At 47.1% G+C, this 15,885-nt stretch overlaps 1 protein-coding gene across 1 annotated transcript in view; it reads right to left on the bottom strand.

Moving 5' to 3' along the window:
- Nucleotides 1-15,885, bottom strand: part of LOC142566076 (coiled-coil domain-containing protein 125-like) — a 410,736-nt gene that overhangs the window by 319,049 nt on the left and 75,802 nt on the right. The window contains exons 3-4 of the mRNA XM_075676817.1: nucleotides 12,286-12,369; nucleotides 11,988-12,231 (exon numbers count right to left, since the gene is read on the bottom strand). Of these exons, the coding sequence (XP_075532932.1) occupies nucleotides 11,988-12,231; nucleotides 12,286-12,369 (328 nt within the window). The remainder of the gene's footprint in view (nucleotides 1-11,987; nucleotides 12,232-12,285; nucleotides 12,370-15,885) is intronic.

Below are 15,885 nucleotides of genomic sequence, written 5' to 3' on the forward strand. Positions count from 1 at the left end.
CTCACACCAGGAAACCGTGCGATGGTGTAGAACTCCTCCATTACGGATGCCAAATGATTAGCATTTGGCAACTTCAGGAGCTGCGGGAACAAAGTCTCGACAATAATTCTTGACATTCGTGCAATGATTCGAGACACAGTTGCTTGCGAAACATCAACGAGGTTCCCGACGACAACCTGAAATGTTCCGGCGCCATAGAATCGCAGCGTGATTAGAAGCTGCAACAGCGGTTGCACGGCGTGACCGAGTTCGTTGCCTTTGGGGACCAGTGGCAGCATTTCCAACAGCCGTAGCACCACTTGCTTGGAAAAGTGTTATCGCCGCGAGAATTCCGCGTCGTTGTATACTTCCATTGGGTTCTGTCGATCCTTAAGCCGTGGCCGTAATGGTGACACGTATCGGTATGACTCATCCTCCGTAAAATTTCGCACACGTCCGGCGAGATCGTCAAGGTCGTCGAGGCTGCCGTAGCAGGCGGCCATCTTGCTTGCTAAGCGAGAGTACCGAAAGTCCCACTTAAGGTTGCCAATGACCGTACTTTACTTTCCGGCATTCAAGTGTCGATGAAAGTTTACTTCAAGTACAAAATTTGTCTATGGAACGCGTTAAGCATCGACCAGCTACTTAAGTCATAAGTTAAGGGTAAGTTCCGTTTGTGAATACGGGCCTTAGTGTCAATACGGCAGTGAACGTGTGCGGCCGAAAGCTTGCTTGGTCGCAGAAGCGATGCATGACGGGATGATGGTGCAGATTTAGCGCGTCGCTGGCATCAAGACAATGCGCTGCCGCCGAGGGAAGAAACATAACGAAAGTGAACAGCTTGGAAGCTGCTCACGGAGCCGTGCCGATGGTTGCGGTCCCATCATGACGATATCTGAGGCGGCGATATTGACGGCTCAGGCGTTTTATTATTTTATTATTTTTTTTACAGCGAAGTCGTTAAGAGTAAGCTTTAACGCGGGCCCAACTGCGACGCGGCCTATTCAAATACATGTAAAACGCAAAAACGTTTTTCTGAAATAACCCCTCGGCCGATTTTAATGAAATTTGCTGCATTTGAGAGAGAAAGTTAAATTCTAGTGACTGTTGGAAGCGGAATTTCGATTTACGGTTTCACTTTTGTTTAAAAGATTTTCAGAAATTCGACAGTTTGAAAAAAAATAGAAGCACGAAGTTTACAAATTCATAACGTTGCATCAAGAATAGATATCGCGGTTCTGTAAAAGGCAATCATTAGATCATTCGAAGCGGACAAATTCGCTATGTCATTTTACATCTTAGGTGAATTTGTTACCCTGTTTACAAGGGTTCTGCAAAAGCTGTATTAATATAATAATAAACTTTTGGACGTTCATGTGTAACATCAGTTTTGTCCGCTTTAGATGTGCTATTAGATGCAATTCACAGCATTGTATTATCATTTTTTTTTGTTGAGCTACAGAGTTGTAAACTTCATAGTTTCGTTTTCTGAAAATTATCGGTTTCTGCCAATTTTTATTAAAATATTCACGACCTAAATCGAAAGTTCGAAACCAACAGTCACTAGATTTTAAGTTTTTCTTTTAAGTGCAACAAACCTTGTAAAATTTCATGCAGTGGTTGTGGAGAAAAACAAGTTCTCCTTTTACATCTATTTAGATAGGACCACCAGAGCTAAAGGTTTCTCTTAAGGGCTACTTTCCCCACTATCGCGTGCGCGTGTACAGCAAAATCCCGAACATAGCGTAATACCGGCCTGACCCGCCGCGGAGGTGAAGCAAGCGTTCAGCTCTCTCCATACATGGGCTCATCCCGAATGTAACGCCATGCCAGGCCGACCTGCGGCGGAGGTGAAGCAGGCATTAAGCACTCCCCATACGTGGGCCGATCCTGAAGACAGTGCAATGCGGGGTCGACAAACGGCGGAGGTGCAGTTCGCCATTAAGGGGTCCACATACACAGCTTTGCTGGTCATCTTTTTTCACAGAGTGGGAGGGCACTGAGATTTTTTACTTATCAAACATCAGGTCATCGACGGCGAAACCAGGAACACCAAAGCCATCCTCGGGCTCGACCTACAAAGCGCATTCGACAAAGTGACGCACTCTGCCAACCTCGCGCAGATATTCCATCTAAACCTAGGCGAGAGGTCGCACGAATATTTCAAAGACTTCCTCACCGGCAGAACGGCGGAGCTCAGAGCCGGCGACCTGAAGACGGACGAGAAGACATTAGGGAGCCAGGGCACTCCCCAAGGCTCCGTGATCTCACCCATGCTATTTAACCTTGTTATGATTCAAGTTGCCAAAAGACTATGCCAGCTTGAAGCACTGAAGCACACGATATACGCGGACGACATTACGCTGGGGGTGGATGGCTGCAGTGATGCCCGCGTAAAATCCACACTACAGACGGCCGTCGACACGATCGAAGAAAGCCTGGAAGGTACGGGACTGCTTTGCTCCCCAAGTAAGTCGGAGCTCCTGCTTTACCAACCGATCAAAACGCACAGAATCAAGAAGCAAAGGAAACACGAAAAGATCAAGATCTGCACCAGAGATGCCGACAATACCACAATACACAATACCGACGGTAAGCAAGATCCGAGTCCTCGGCATGACGATCAGAGCGCTCGGCAGGAATGGAGACACCGTCACCCGCATCCTAGGTAAGGCGGCCAACCCCACCAGACTGCTCAAGAGCGTTACCACCAAGAAGGGAGTCATGAAGGAGGAAAACTTCATCAGACTTATACACTCCTTCGTACTCTGCCACATAGTGTACGTGGCAGCCTTCCACCAGTGGATGAAAAGCGAAAAGAACAAGCTAGACGTCCTAATCCGGAGAGCTTACAAGACACTACTCGGTCTACCCGAAACTACCAACACGAAACGTCTCCTCCAGCTGGGCATACACAACACGCTCGACGAGATCGCCGAAGCTCAAAGAGCCGCTCAGTTGGAAAGACTGTCATGAACAAAGGCTGGCAGAAAGATCCTGTGTAGTCTAGGCATCGGTTATCAAGAACAGCAGGGACCAAAATGCCCCGTCCCCGACCACGTACGACGGAACGTGCGGGTTGTCCCCTTGCCCAGGAACATGCACCCGGAATTCAACGAAGGCAGAAGACGCGCTAGAGCCAGGGCACTGACAGACCTGTACGCGGAAGAAACCGGCGCCAGATACGTGGATGCAGCCGAATATGCCGGCCGCAACGGCTTCGCGATCGCGGTGGTCGATTCCGGAGGCAACGTGCGTGCGACCGCCAGCACATCGAGCAAGCAAGTGCAGGAAGCAGAAGAAATAGCTATCGCCCTGGCCATCGCAGACCGAGAATGCCACATCATCCTCAGCGACACCAGACAGGCGGTGAGGAACTACGCCAAAGGAAGAATTCCCCCAACTGCGGCACGCAACCTGCTCCGACAGGCAGACCGCGACAAGAGGACTCGAATCAAGTGGTTATCGGCGCACGCAGGACAAGCGTCGGAGAAGCATGCCAATCGCAAGGAAATGGCACACGCCCGAGCGCGAGGACTAACCGACCGCGCCCAAGGCAACGGCTGCCCGCTGTGGTTAGGCGCCAAAGACCGGATGACCAGCTATAACAAACTGACCAAGGCTTTTGGCTGGCCCGCAGACTTCTCCCGCCGCCCTGCAAATGTCTGAGGAGGTCGCAGGCCGTGCTGTTCAGGCAACTACAAACGAGAACGCCTCCAAGGCCGGCGCTATTGCATAGGATGCACCCAGAATAGCACGCCCATGACAAGTGCAGAGCGTGCTGCAGGGAGACGGCCACGTTCGAGCACATGCTATGGGATTGCTCCAAACATCCAAGCGAAGCTAACTAAGGACGTATACCACTGCAGCTTGAGGAAGCAACGCGGAGCGACGACCAAGAAAAACAACTCCAGGCCGTCCAGCAGGTCATCGAGGTGCTGGCTAGGCAGGAGCCTGGCGAGCCGGCAATGGCGAGCGGGGATCCTCGCAGAGCAGCCGCCACGATGACGACGTAGGCCACGTCCGAAGTGCGTCTTCGCGCTTTACTGCAGGCTCAATAGACGTTTTCCCAATCTAATCCAATTACTTATCCGCGTTTGTCCTGCATGCGTCTGCGATGAAAACAAGAAGCAGGTATGCATAGAAAATCTGAGGTGGCGGCGATAGGTGGTAGCGCAGAAGTTAGCATGCCCAGCCCCTGCACGTACTTATATCTACATTGACATAGGCTCGTGGTAGTGATAGCGACCAAAGCTCTACTTTTTATGCGCGCTCTAGCCATTGTGAAACTAAGGATGTAGTTAGCATGCCCGGCCACTGAATGCAAATTGCAGCAGTTATGAGTGGTCGAATCCCGCTGGGGCTGATTGTGAAGAAAGCTTCCTTTCTCTGTCCACTCTCGCGATGGTGAAGCTAAAATGAGGAGGGGGCCTGACGGACACAACGTTGATGGTCACCATAACAGAGTGGATGGACGACCTGCGGAAAGGACAAAGCACACTAAGTTTTCAGCACTTGTGCTAGAGTAAAGCGCTACAATGGCTAGTGTGCCCTCATGGGGATGGTAGACCGAACTGCTTCTCACTGCTAACACTGGACTGATAATAAGAAAATACTCCGTTCGCAGACACCACGCTACACTCAAATTATCAAAACAATATCAGTTTATAAACTGATAGTGTCAATTATCTGGTGCCCTTCTTGTGTGTGTGGCGGGCATAAAGGTCCTGGCAATGAAATGGTAGTATCTTTGTTTTTGCTGCAGTTGCACATAAACAAAATTTGTTGAAATAGTCGGACAGCGATCGACCAGCGGAGAAGACCAACCCGCAAATTAAACGTAATTGCTGATTTCAGATCTTCCAATGTACTTTGCGCTTAGCTACTATCTGTAATATTTGTTTTTTTTGTGCTCTTATGAAGAGGAAAACACCACATTACTACAATATCAACAACAGTACACAAAATAGACGGGCTTTGAAGCTGTGACCATGCACCGCACTTTTGTACATTCAGTACATGTAGTATTTGGGCAGCACGTTTGAGCAAAATGATTAGGTTTTCGGTCAAAGCACTGTGACAGGCGGGAAGAAATCGTTGTCATGCCCGGTCGAAATAATACCATCTGAAATCTTATTTACATATACATATTTTTGAAAATCTCTATAATCCTTTATACATTTGCTTCGTGTGAGTTATATACTAGCTTGACTCGTCAATCTCAAAAATGTATTCTCGTTGCGGGAGAAGGCTTTCGTGAAAAACAACGCGACATAACAGTAAAACATCCAGCAAGGTTCCTATCCTGATGATTGACGAAATTGTGCACTGAGAACGTGTCGACTAGCGTGCGATTGAAAGTTGAATTATGATCGTTGTAAGCTTGTGTTGCGTCTAGCACACGAGCGAGTAATGTTAGCGATGACATTGGTGTGAAAATGGTCAGCTCGGTCTGCGATTTGTTCTTCTGGATCTTCACATTGAACGTCGCTGTCGTCACGATGAGAGCACTCCTGTGACATTATTAGCTCAGTTGGCTGAGAAGGCTCGAGTGGTAGCTCACCTTGAGGGGTATTGGGTAACAGTTATTAATATACGTACTTTGCGAAGATGAGAAATATGCAGAAACACCACTGGTGTTGTCTAACTATTCGTAAACAGGCCCCCAAATTTCAATTGGCCCACCCCAAACATTAAGTAGGCCCACCGCCAAATTTCAAGTTGGCACACCCTCAAATTTAATTGGACCAACCCCAAATTTAATGTCGGCCACGCCCGATTTTCTTTTCGCCCAGCCTTAAACTTCAAGTTAGCCCAATCCCAAATTTCAATTGGGCCACCCCTAATTTTCAAGTTTGTCCACGCACGAATTTCCATAAATCATCCTCTAAATTTCGAATCGACGCACCCCAAAATGTAGCTTGGCCCACCCCCGTATCGCCCCCAAATCAAGATTGGCTGACCTCGATATTGCCCCCACATTTAGGTAGGACCAATCCCATATCACCCCCAAATACAGATTGGCCCGCCTCCACAACACCACCAAATTTAGGTTGGCCCACTCCAATACCACCTGCAAATCGAGGTTGCCCACTCCCATCTCCGTCCCAAACTAACGCTGGCACACCCCTCGATCACCTCAAATTGAGGACGGCCCACCGCAAATCACCCACCAATTAAGGTTAGTCCACTCATATATCACCCCCCCCCAATTCAGCTTGGCCCAGCCGCACATCACACCCATGGTTAGGTTAGCCCGTCCCCATGTCACCCCCAAATTTAGGTTGGCCCACACCCATATCATCCCCAAATCCAGGTTGGCCTACCCCCATATCAGCCCCAAACTTAGCCTGGCCCACGCCTCTATCACCTCAAATTTAGGATGGCCCACCGCAAATCACTCCCACATTTAGGTTAGCACATCCCCATATCTCCCCCGATTCAGCTTAGCCCAGCCCCATATCACCCCATGGGTGTGATATGGGTGTCAGGATATGGGTGGCTCACCCCCCATATCCCCCCAAATTTAGGTTCTCCCACCCCCGTATCATCCCCAATTTCAGGCTGGCCCACCCCCCATATTCCCTCAAACTTAGGCTTACCCACCCCTATATCGCCTCAAATTTAGGTTGGGCCACCCCCATATCAGCCTCAAATTCAGCTTGGCTCATTACCATTTCACCCCAAATTTAGGTTGGACCACTCCCATATCACTACCAAATTCAACTTCGCCCATCCCTATATCACGCCCAAATTTATGCTGATGCCACTTCCAATTTCAAATTGCCCACCCCAACCCTTTATATAAGGACCTATGTATTCATATGGTAAATGCGTCAAATAGCCAAGCTAGCTTCTCTGTAGAGCGAACGGGGCAGACACAGCACGGGACATTTATTCAAATTGTTTTTTTACGGCCACACCTACGGATTCATACCACTTGGCTGTAGGGAACACATTAACAGTAGCTATTAATCCACACGCTCCACATCTTCTCCTAGTTGGTGCATTTCTTATTTGGATGAATCTTTAGAAATAATTAACGTTCGGACAGCGACTCAGCCTAGCAGACCCTTTGTTCCACACGAATGTTGCATAGGAATGGCACTGGCCACCGGTTGGCATTGTGGCCCACGTGGATCTGATTCCCCCGGAGTGTGTGCCATTAAGGACAGGCGAAAGTCGAAGAAAACGGACCTTCCAGAAGAACGCAATAAGAATAGCCAGTTTGTTCTCCCAAGTTCCACGCTACAAAGCACGAAAGTTTTTTTTTTTTTGCAAAGCACAAAGCTATGCGCAAGCTTCTAGTTATGTTGACCAATGAATAATATCTTCATAAATGCAATGACTTAACAAATGTACACGACAATGCTATGTTTTAGGAAGGAAAAATAGAAAACACAATATTTCAAGAGAACCACTGGAAAACCAGAACCGAAAGCAAATCATGAGTGTTGTGTTTCTGCCATCTGGTGGTAGAGTATAAAACTAAGTCCTATGCGGCTTTTAAAAAAAGTGCGCCGCTGAAAAACCAGAACCGAAAGCAAATGTTGGGTTTTGTATTTCTGCCATCTAGTGAGAGACTACAAAACTACGTCCTTTGCGGCTTAAAAAAAAGAGTGCGAAGCGGGAATCAAACCGCGGCCACCGCGACGCGGGACCAAAGGTGCGCGCGATTCTGCCACTCGCCACGGCTACCGAGGCTTCGCCCAGCGGTACGCTCATGTTTTTATAGATACCACGTGAATTTTCACGACAGTGTTACAAAAAATGCTTTTGGAAACAATGTTACGCCATGTGTGGAGAGTCAAGATAGGCATCACTCGAAAGCTGAGTCTCCGCACTACATACGCTGCACTGGGTATTACGATAGATGACGTAGTTGAATCACAGGCACAGTTATTGCCTCGAAAATCGAGTACAAATTTTCGTCGTTTTCATAGGCTTCCATTGCTAAATCTTTAACCGCTGTGGGAACAATATTCTTACGTGCCATAACGTGATCACTGCATTTGGCTCGTGTGGATCAGAACACGCCTGTCACCTGCCTTTTTCGATAATCGACCTGCAGCTTTTGTTATTCGCGAAAAACCCGCTCGTTCCATTGAAAACACGCTAGCTTCGTGCCGCGGCCGCTTGGGGCGCTAGTTGGTACGTATCCAATAAAGCTGGATATGTGTATGCGCTGTAAGTGACGATTGATACAGAAACGCACCTTAGAAACTCGGAAGAGCCGCCAGTGATTGAGAACTATGTTTGGGAAGAACCATGTTTGGGATCAGAAAGAAGGGGAGGGGAGTCGGATTGCTCATCCATCGAGGAGTGAAATGGAATGGACAAATTCAAAATGTCAAGAGCCTCTTTGGCTATCACGTACGATGAGTGGAAAGAAAACTTGGCTGGGAGTAACGACGCGATAACGTTCAAAGATCCCTGACTGCTTCTCACGCTTCCCGGTAACTGCACCTTATGTAACCGTAATGATTACCGGCAAACGCTGGCGGCGAACGCTGTGAACGAAGACGAGCTTTCTGGTTGAAACGCGGCCTCTTGCGTGGGCCGCGATGGACGGACGGACTAATATCTTACCTATGATAAAAAAGGAAAGGAAAAGCCCAGGATGAATTCCCATAATGAAACTTTCTGAACCCATATTGTGAGCTTTGTTTTTCCACGCCTCCGTCATTTGTTTCCCTACTTTTCCTCCGCCAGGTCTTCCATTTACGTCTTACTAAACCATACTGCGGACACGTTTACGTTCCCCCCACTCTCGCTGAATCCAAGGGCTCCAAGGGGACCAGAGATGCCCAAATCGACCGCTCGGCAGTTATATTCACGTCCTAATAAAACATGCTCCATCGTTTCCCTATTTTTACTGCAGCCAAGCACGTGCTTCTACTTCCTTCTTATATCTAGCTTTATAAGTGCGGCATCCTGAAGTCACTTCGAAAAGTAATGAGCTTCCCTTTGAGTTATCATAAATTGTTTCTTTCCTGATTTCGTTTTTTCCTCTTAAGTAGTTACTCATGGCAGGCTTCCTTTCCATTGCCGCCACCAATGACATTATTTCAGCCTCTCTGCCCTTCCGCTTGACGTTGATTGTTGCTGTCTTGCCCACCCTACAGGCTGCATACTTGCTGGCAAGCTTCCTAGTTCTTTTCCTCCACTGTGAATCAATATTTGTCCTGTAGAAATAGCTGAACACTCTCCCAGCCCATTTAATTTCTTCCATATTCCTCAGTGGTTCTTCATAATCAATTTTACTGCGAGCTTCCCTCACTTCAAAACTAGTCCAGCCGATGTCACCCTGCACAGCTTCATTTGTAGTCTTCCCGGGAGCGCCCAATGCGAGGCGTCTCACTGACCTTCGGTTCCCATCGAGTCCTGATTGGACCCCTGCTTTAAAGCAAACAACCGCATTTCCAAATGTAAGTCCTGGAACCCATTACACCTTTCCATATACCCCGGAGCGCCTCGTACCTATTGTATCCCCATAGCGCTCTATGCTTAATTATGGCTGGCTTTCTCTTCCCCTTTGCTGTTATTATTTTCCCTGTGTTTCCATATATCTATTGCCTTCGTTTATCCATATGCCAAGGTAATTATATTATTTTACCCGACGTATTTCCTGGCCCTGTATTGCCACTGTCTGTTCACTGTTTTCACTGAATACCGCAACACCTTATTTTTAACGCTAACTTTCAGACCTCGATTCTAGCCTTCGTGTCCACAGATATCAGGCAGACGTTGCATATGACTTTGCTTGTTAGCTAGCAACACAATGTCGTCCGCATAAAATAAACCTGGAAGCTGCTTTTCTACTACTGTACCCGCCTGTCTGTATGAGAGATTAAACCCGATATTGCTACATTCTAGCGCCTTTTCCATCCTCACCATGTAGTACATCATGAACAGCAGTGAGAATAAAGGGCACCCCTGCCACAGTCCCTTGCAATTATTCTCTGCGCCTGCTTGCAGCTTTAATTTGATTGCCTGAATTGCTAGCCTGTATATTACTGATGTCATGGTCAACGGGCTATATGAGTGAATTCTATCTTTCTCCCCTTTACGTTTATAAAATAAATGCATCATACTTTGTCGCCAACTATCTGGTATTCGCCTATCTTATAAACTTTTTTATACTGTTTTCAACAGAGCTTCCTTGCTTTTTGGACCTAGTTCATTAATCAGCCTAACGGGAACCTCGTCTAGCCCTGTGGCTGTGCGCTTAGGAATTTTCTCTTCCGCTTTCTTCCAGTTGAAATTTGTCAGCACCAGCTCCTTTTTTATTTGGCTCTCTTTCATGCTCTTTTTTTTCTCAAGTACAACCTCGTAATTGCCTTGGAAAGATTCGGCTGTTATCTTGCGGGTGTAATTTAATGCCGCGTTCCCTTCTAGTTTGTTTCCATCTTCGTCTAAGATATGTTGTATTGTTCGACACTTCTTGCCTAAAAAAAGTTTATGCTGTTCCAAAATATTTTAGGTGCGGCATTATTTTTCTCACGCGTTTCTGACAACGAACGTTCACTTTCACTCTTTATATTTGCTTGCACCAGTATTTGAACCATGGATTTTTTCTTCCGGTATATTTTCCATTTACTGGCCACTTCATCCTGCGGCAACTACGCCTTCTTTGCCTGCCTGTGCTCTCTGTATGCTTTCTGTCGTTCGGCGATCGCTTCTCGTTTCTCCCTGTTCCACCAGCTTTTCGGTTTCTTTGTTCCTTTCCAACGTACATGTTGTTTCTCTTTCCGTATTTCTGTCGTTATTACACTTAGAAGCTCACTGAATTCCCACTCGTTGCTTGGCAATTTCCCAAGTTCTTCATCGACTCTTCTTACTATATTTGTTATTTGTGCAGCGTTCATCTTTGGACTGGCCATTCTGCACTAATTGCTCTCTTTCCCAACTACATGTCCCATTTTCAAAATGATGCATTTACGGTCGCTCGCTATGCTGCTATACCCTTCATCGTCAATTATCATTTCTCTCAACTTATTATGAATTCATTCTGTCATCAGACAGTAATCAATAGTCGATTGCCGGTTTCCCACTTTCCATGTGGTCTGCCCTTCACACTTAGGCCCTGTATTCACGATAACGAGGTTATATTGGTCACAAAGATCTAGCATTGACTGCTGGTTGTTGTCGGCATAGCCATCCAGATCCTGTTTTGCATCGGCTCACCCGCTGCGAGTCCATCAACGATGTGCGCACGGAAGTACCCCGGAGTGACCTCTAGGTACTTTAGCACGCTTGAATTATAACTGCTGCCATAAAACGCGTTTTGGTGTCAGCCTTTGTGTTCTCCCCATCAGCAACACCGAACAAGGCACGAAATTGGTCTTTGACAGACCTGGCGTAAGCTCTGAAAAGCGCGCGCAACCATAAACCACAGAAGAGTTGTGTGCGAGGATTACAGACTCCTTCTTATTAATCACTGTAAGAAGCATTGCACAGAAAAAAATGTCGCAAAGTCAAAATCAAATCTTGTCTCATATACAATTTGATTTAATGTGACGAAAGCCTCGTACAAAATTGAGACCCCACGAGGAGGTGCGCCCACTTTCCTGTCAACACGACATCCAAAACGAAATAAATGAGCAGGTTAAAGATCGTATATACCCAAGGGTTTTATATTTTTTGAAAGCTAAATACTTGGCGCTATCAAAAGAAGGCGAAATCAAAAATCAATATTTGCGACCAGGCGAAGTCTCACCTCCCTTTAATTTTAACTTTTAGTTGGAGCTTTCCTCCATTCAACCATCAGAAGATATTCATATAAAAATTGTGCTAAGCTTTTGGGGATGCTATACAGCCACGTTCTGAAAGCTAACCAGCGTTTGTATAATAAAATTTACTACTTGCCCCCAGTTGCGTTTTCTAATTTGTTGTTAGTAAAATTTGACTACCGTTCTCGGTTGTACTGTGTTCTGTCGTGGGCTAGGAAAGCAATATGTACTCCAAATATTACGTTTATCTCTCGGGAGAAAAATAAAGAACAAGACCTTGTGCTGTATAGGTGAGCCTCCTGAGCGCTTCCCCCTGTGCCCTGAGCCTTTCCAGGTTGTCGCTGTTCTCCTGCACGAGGCTGTTGAGTCGGTCGAGCCAAGTCTGCTGGCTTCGGCGCAGGTGTTCCTCCATGCACTGCAGCTCATACTGCAGACCGTTAAGCTCCTTGAGCAGCTCTGCACACTGGCGGTGGCTGCGGCGCGTGCCTTCCTCCTTCTCCTCGCTGACCCGCACCAGCTGCTGCACAGCAACGAGTGCCTGAGCGTCCGAGTGAGCGGGAGGCCCGCCCCCTACCTGCTTAAGAAGGATGTGCGCCGCCAGGTACTTGGCATTGAGCAGCCGCCGGCAGATGTCCAATTCGCTCTGCAGGGAGCTCACCTGCATAGACCCGCGATTGTTCAAAACCCCCAACAGACAGCCTATATATGCACGTCAAACAGACGAGTTAAAATGTATGAGCTGACTGGTTCGACCTGGCTAGGCTCTTTTTGGACGTGTAAGAGGAACCAGTCTAGTGGCACTAACCCACACAGTCAGATCGTGGAATATAACGAAGAAATTCCAAAGAACTATGCAGCGACATGCAGGCATCGAAACAGCAGTGGGTATGAGAAAGCCACAATCATGTAGATCCCACGCACTGGGGAAATCAGTGTGTAAGCCAAGTGGGCACGAAACAATGAGCACGCCTGCTGTGCACAAATGGCGCCACTGGCCGGACGCCACAAAGAGTCGGAAGAGTGCACACGATTGTGTCGCCTAGTGGTCAAACCCGTGTGTATGGAAAGCAAAGTTCGATCCCGCCATCGTATTTATCTATTTATTTAATCTTCATTCTCATTTTCTTTGTTTTAAATTCTTAATTAAATTCATTATTTTAAAGCGAGACTTTCTTTGCGAACACCCCTCACTTTGGTCAGCGTGGCTTTCTCGCCGAAGAGCTGAGACACGGAAAACAAAAGCTGCATTTAAAACAGCCCGAACCGGAACCACCTGCACCCTTTACGCGTAGCACACTGGTGTGTGCCTGTCGCGTACCATTTCGCTAAAGGCGCAGCAATGAAACGCGTCTCTATGCACACACCAGGCACACCGCTGTGTTCACCTGGGTGGATAAAAAATTCACGTACTAAACCTGTTTGAGGCTCACCGTGCTGAACGATTGCGGTATCATTTTGACCACCACGGGTTTACTAGCGTACGCGCACTGTTCGGTCATTTTTGCATTCAACCTCCCTCGAGAACCGGCCGCCGGCATTTAATGTCATGCATGATCTGGTGCTTGGCATACGGCGCAATGCTTTAGCCACCAAACCACCACGACAGCGGGCACTGAGTGCGGATAGTATTATTTCACCACTTCTCATAGGTTCTAACTTGTGCATCATTTTTGGTGGGTGCGCTATTCGCAGCGTGAACAACACGGACAGCAACGCGACGCCGAGAAAGCCTCGCTTTAACACCGGGCGCTGATATTCCTGTAGTGTAAAGGGAGCAGAGCGTCGACGGGCAATGAGTGCGCTTATGCTGGTCTTATGCGCCTGCCTGGAACTTGCTCTTTGCTGAGGCAGGAGGCTATCGTCGATAATTTTTGCCGACTGTTATCAACAAATTGTTAACATGTAGAATGTGAAAACACTGCCCCTAGTTCCTTGTCAGTGCAGTTTTTAGTCCAAGAGAACGCTCGACGTAGAGAAATATTAAAAGCGACCTAATACGTGCTTCAGTGTGCCAGTGGCAATACACATCCTGCGCAGAGCCGTTCTAATGGGATGGTGATTTCAACGAACACCTGATCAGCCCCACGTGGTAATGACATTCTGCAAACCAGCCCTGGGAACCCAGCACAGACTGGGCGCTTGCTCTAAAACGGAACCAATTGAATCCAGACATCAGTGGACACAGCAACGCTGCCTTCAACAAAGGTTCGGCAGCTGCACCAGGTTGATGACAGAAAAATTTGGATTTCATTCTCATGATCCCACAAGTGTTGCCGTGTTTACGAAGAATTCTGTAATGCATGTTCGTATGTATCTCGTTGGTCAGCCTTCTACAGACATAATCAGAGGACGTTTAAAATAATCCAGGGCTTGTAACTGAGTGAATATGTAAGGAAATAATAAAGAATCGGAAGGAAATACACTCCACACAAGCATCCCTGCAAGAAAACACGATTCCTCTGAAACAAACAGACTTGACATAAAAAACCAACTTTGCTACAAAGAAATTATACAGCTCAAGACAGCCGAAGCTCGCAGCTGGCCTAAAGCTTAGTATCTCGTTCCTACATGCAGTGACCACACAGCCAGTCCAGCAAGACCAGAGGGTGAACTGGATGATTGATGAAGAGGAAGTATTGTCATATTTAGAGGAGTTTCTCGCTAAGACCAAGAAAGTAAAAGTGACGAAGAGATATCTATCGATATTCCGAATGTACAAGTAACAAATATTTCATCCAGGCCAGACGGGCTTCCGTCGAACACTCGATTCCAGGTAACTTGAATCAAAAACAATAGTAAAAATAAACTTTCCCGGCGAAACACGTCCCTCAATTTTAAGAGTGGCACACCACAAAGATGAACCAAAAGATATGCTTGTAATTCTTCGTAAGAACCAAAGAACCTATATCAACTAAATTCTATAGCTCAACGCAACGTACAACGAAATCCTTAGCGCAGTAACTGCACGCCGTTGCAAGCGGCGTTGCAACCGCGCTGAGAGGGCGCCAATCATGGTTGCTGATAGATGCGCCTAAATTTATCCATGAGGGGCAACCAACCTTGGTGAATAAAACGAGACCGCTAAATTGAACTTGCTCAGCGAATACACCACGCCGCCTCGTGCCTGCAGCAATAGCTTATGTATGAGCAAAGCAGGTACCGTGGCAACCGGCATACATAAGACAAGCCCCTGAAATACTGTTTGTTGTTATCGCCCATATGAATGCCAGTGATCCTTCACAAAAACCAACGCAACCACACGAAGAATATTCTACAGCGCAAATAAACATACTTGTGCATATACTTCGTGCTTTCTCTTCCCAAAGATTATAGCCCAGCTATGCACAACACAGCTTGCGTTGCAATCACACTGCTATTGAGGCGCCGCTGAGACGGTGGAAACTGTGTTTGCTAATAGATGTGCCTAAAATTATCCATGAGGGGCGACCCACCTACGTGAATAAAACGATGCCGATAAATTGAACTTGATCCTTGAATGCTCCACGCCGCCTCGCGCCTGCAGCAACAGTTATGTATGCGCAACGTAGCTACCATGGCAACCGGCATACGTTAGACAAGCCCCAGAAATGCTGTTTGTTGTTATTTCCATAAAAATGCCAATGATTCTTCACAAAAAGCAAACTGCAAGAACACGAAGAAGATTCTCCAGCCCCACTAAACGTACTTGTGCAAACACTTCGTGCTTTCTCTTTCCAACGATTATAGCCCAGCTATGCACAACACAGCTTGTGTTGCAATGAAACTGCTATTGAGGCGCCGGTGGAGACTGCGCAAGTTGTGGTTGCTCATAGATGCGCCTAAATTTATCCATGAGGGGCAACCAAACTACGTGAACGAAACGAGACCACCAAATTGAACTGGCTCCGTGAATACTCCACGCCGCCTCGTGCCTGCAGCAATAGCTTGTGTATGCGCAGCGCAGCTACCATGGAAACCGGCATACATAAGGCACGCCCCTGAAATGCTGTATGTTGTTATTTCCCATACAAATGCCAATGATTCTTCACATAAAACAAACTGCAAGAACACGAAGAAAATTCTACAGCCCCACTAAACGTACTTGTGCAAACACTTCGTGCTTTCTCTTCCCAACGATTATAGCCCAGCTATGCACAACGCAGCTTGCGTTGCAATGAAACTGCTATTGAGGCGC

Source organism: Dermacentor variabilis, unplaced genomic scaffold (genome assembly GCF_050947875.1).
Source record: "Dermacentor variabilis isolate Ectoservices unplaced genomic scaffold, ASM5094787v1 scaffold_12, whole genome shotgun sequence".
In the NCBI taxonomy this organism is placed as follows: Eukaryota; Metazoa; Arthropoda; class Arachnida; order Ixodida; family Ixodidae; genus Dermacentor; species Dermacentor variabilis.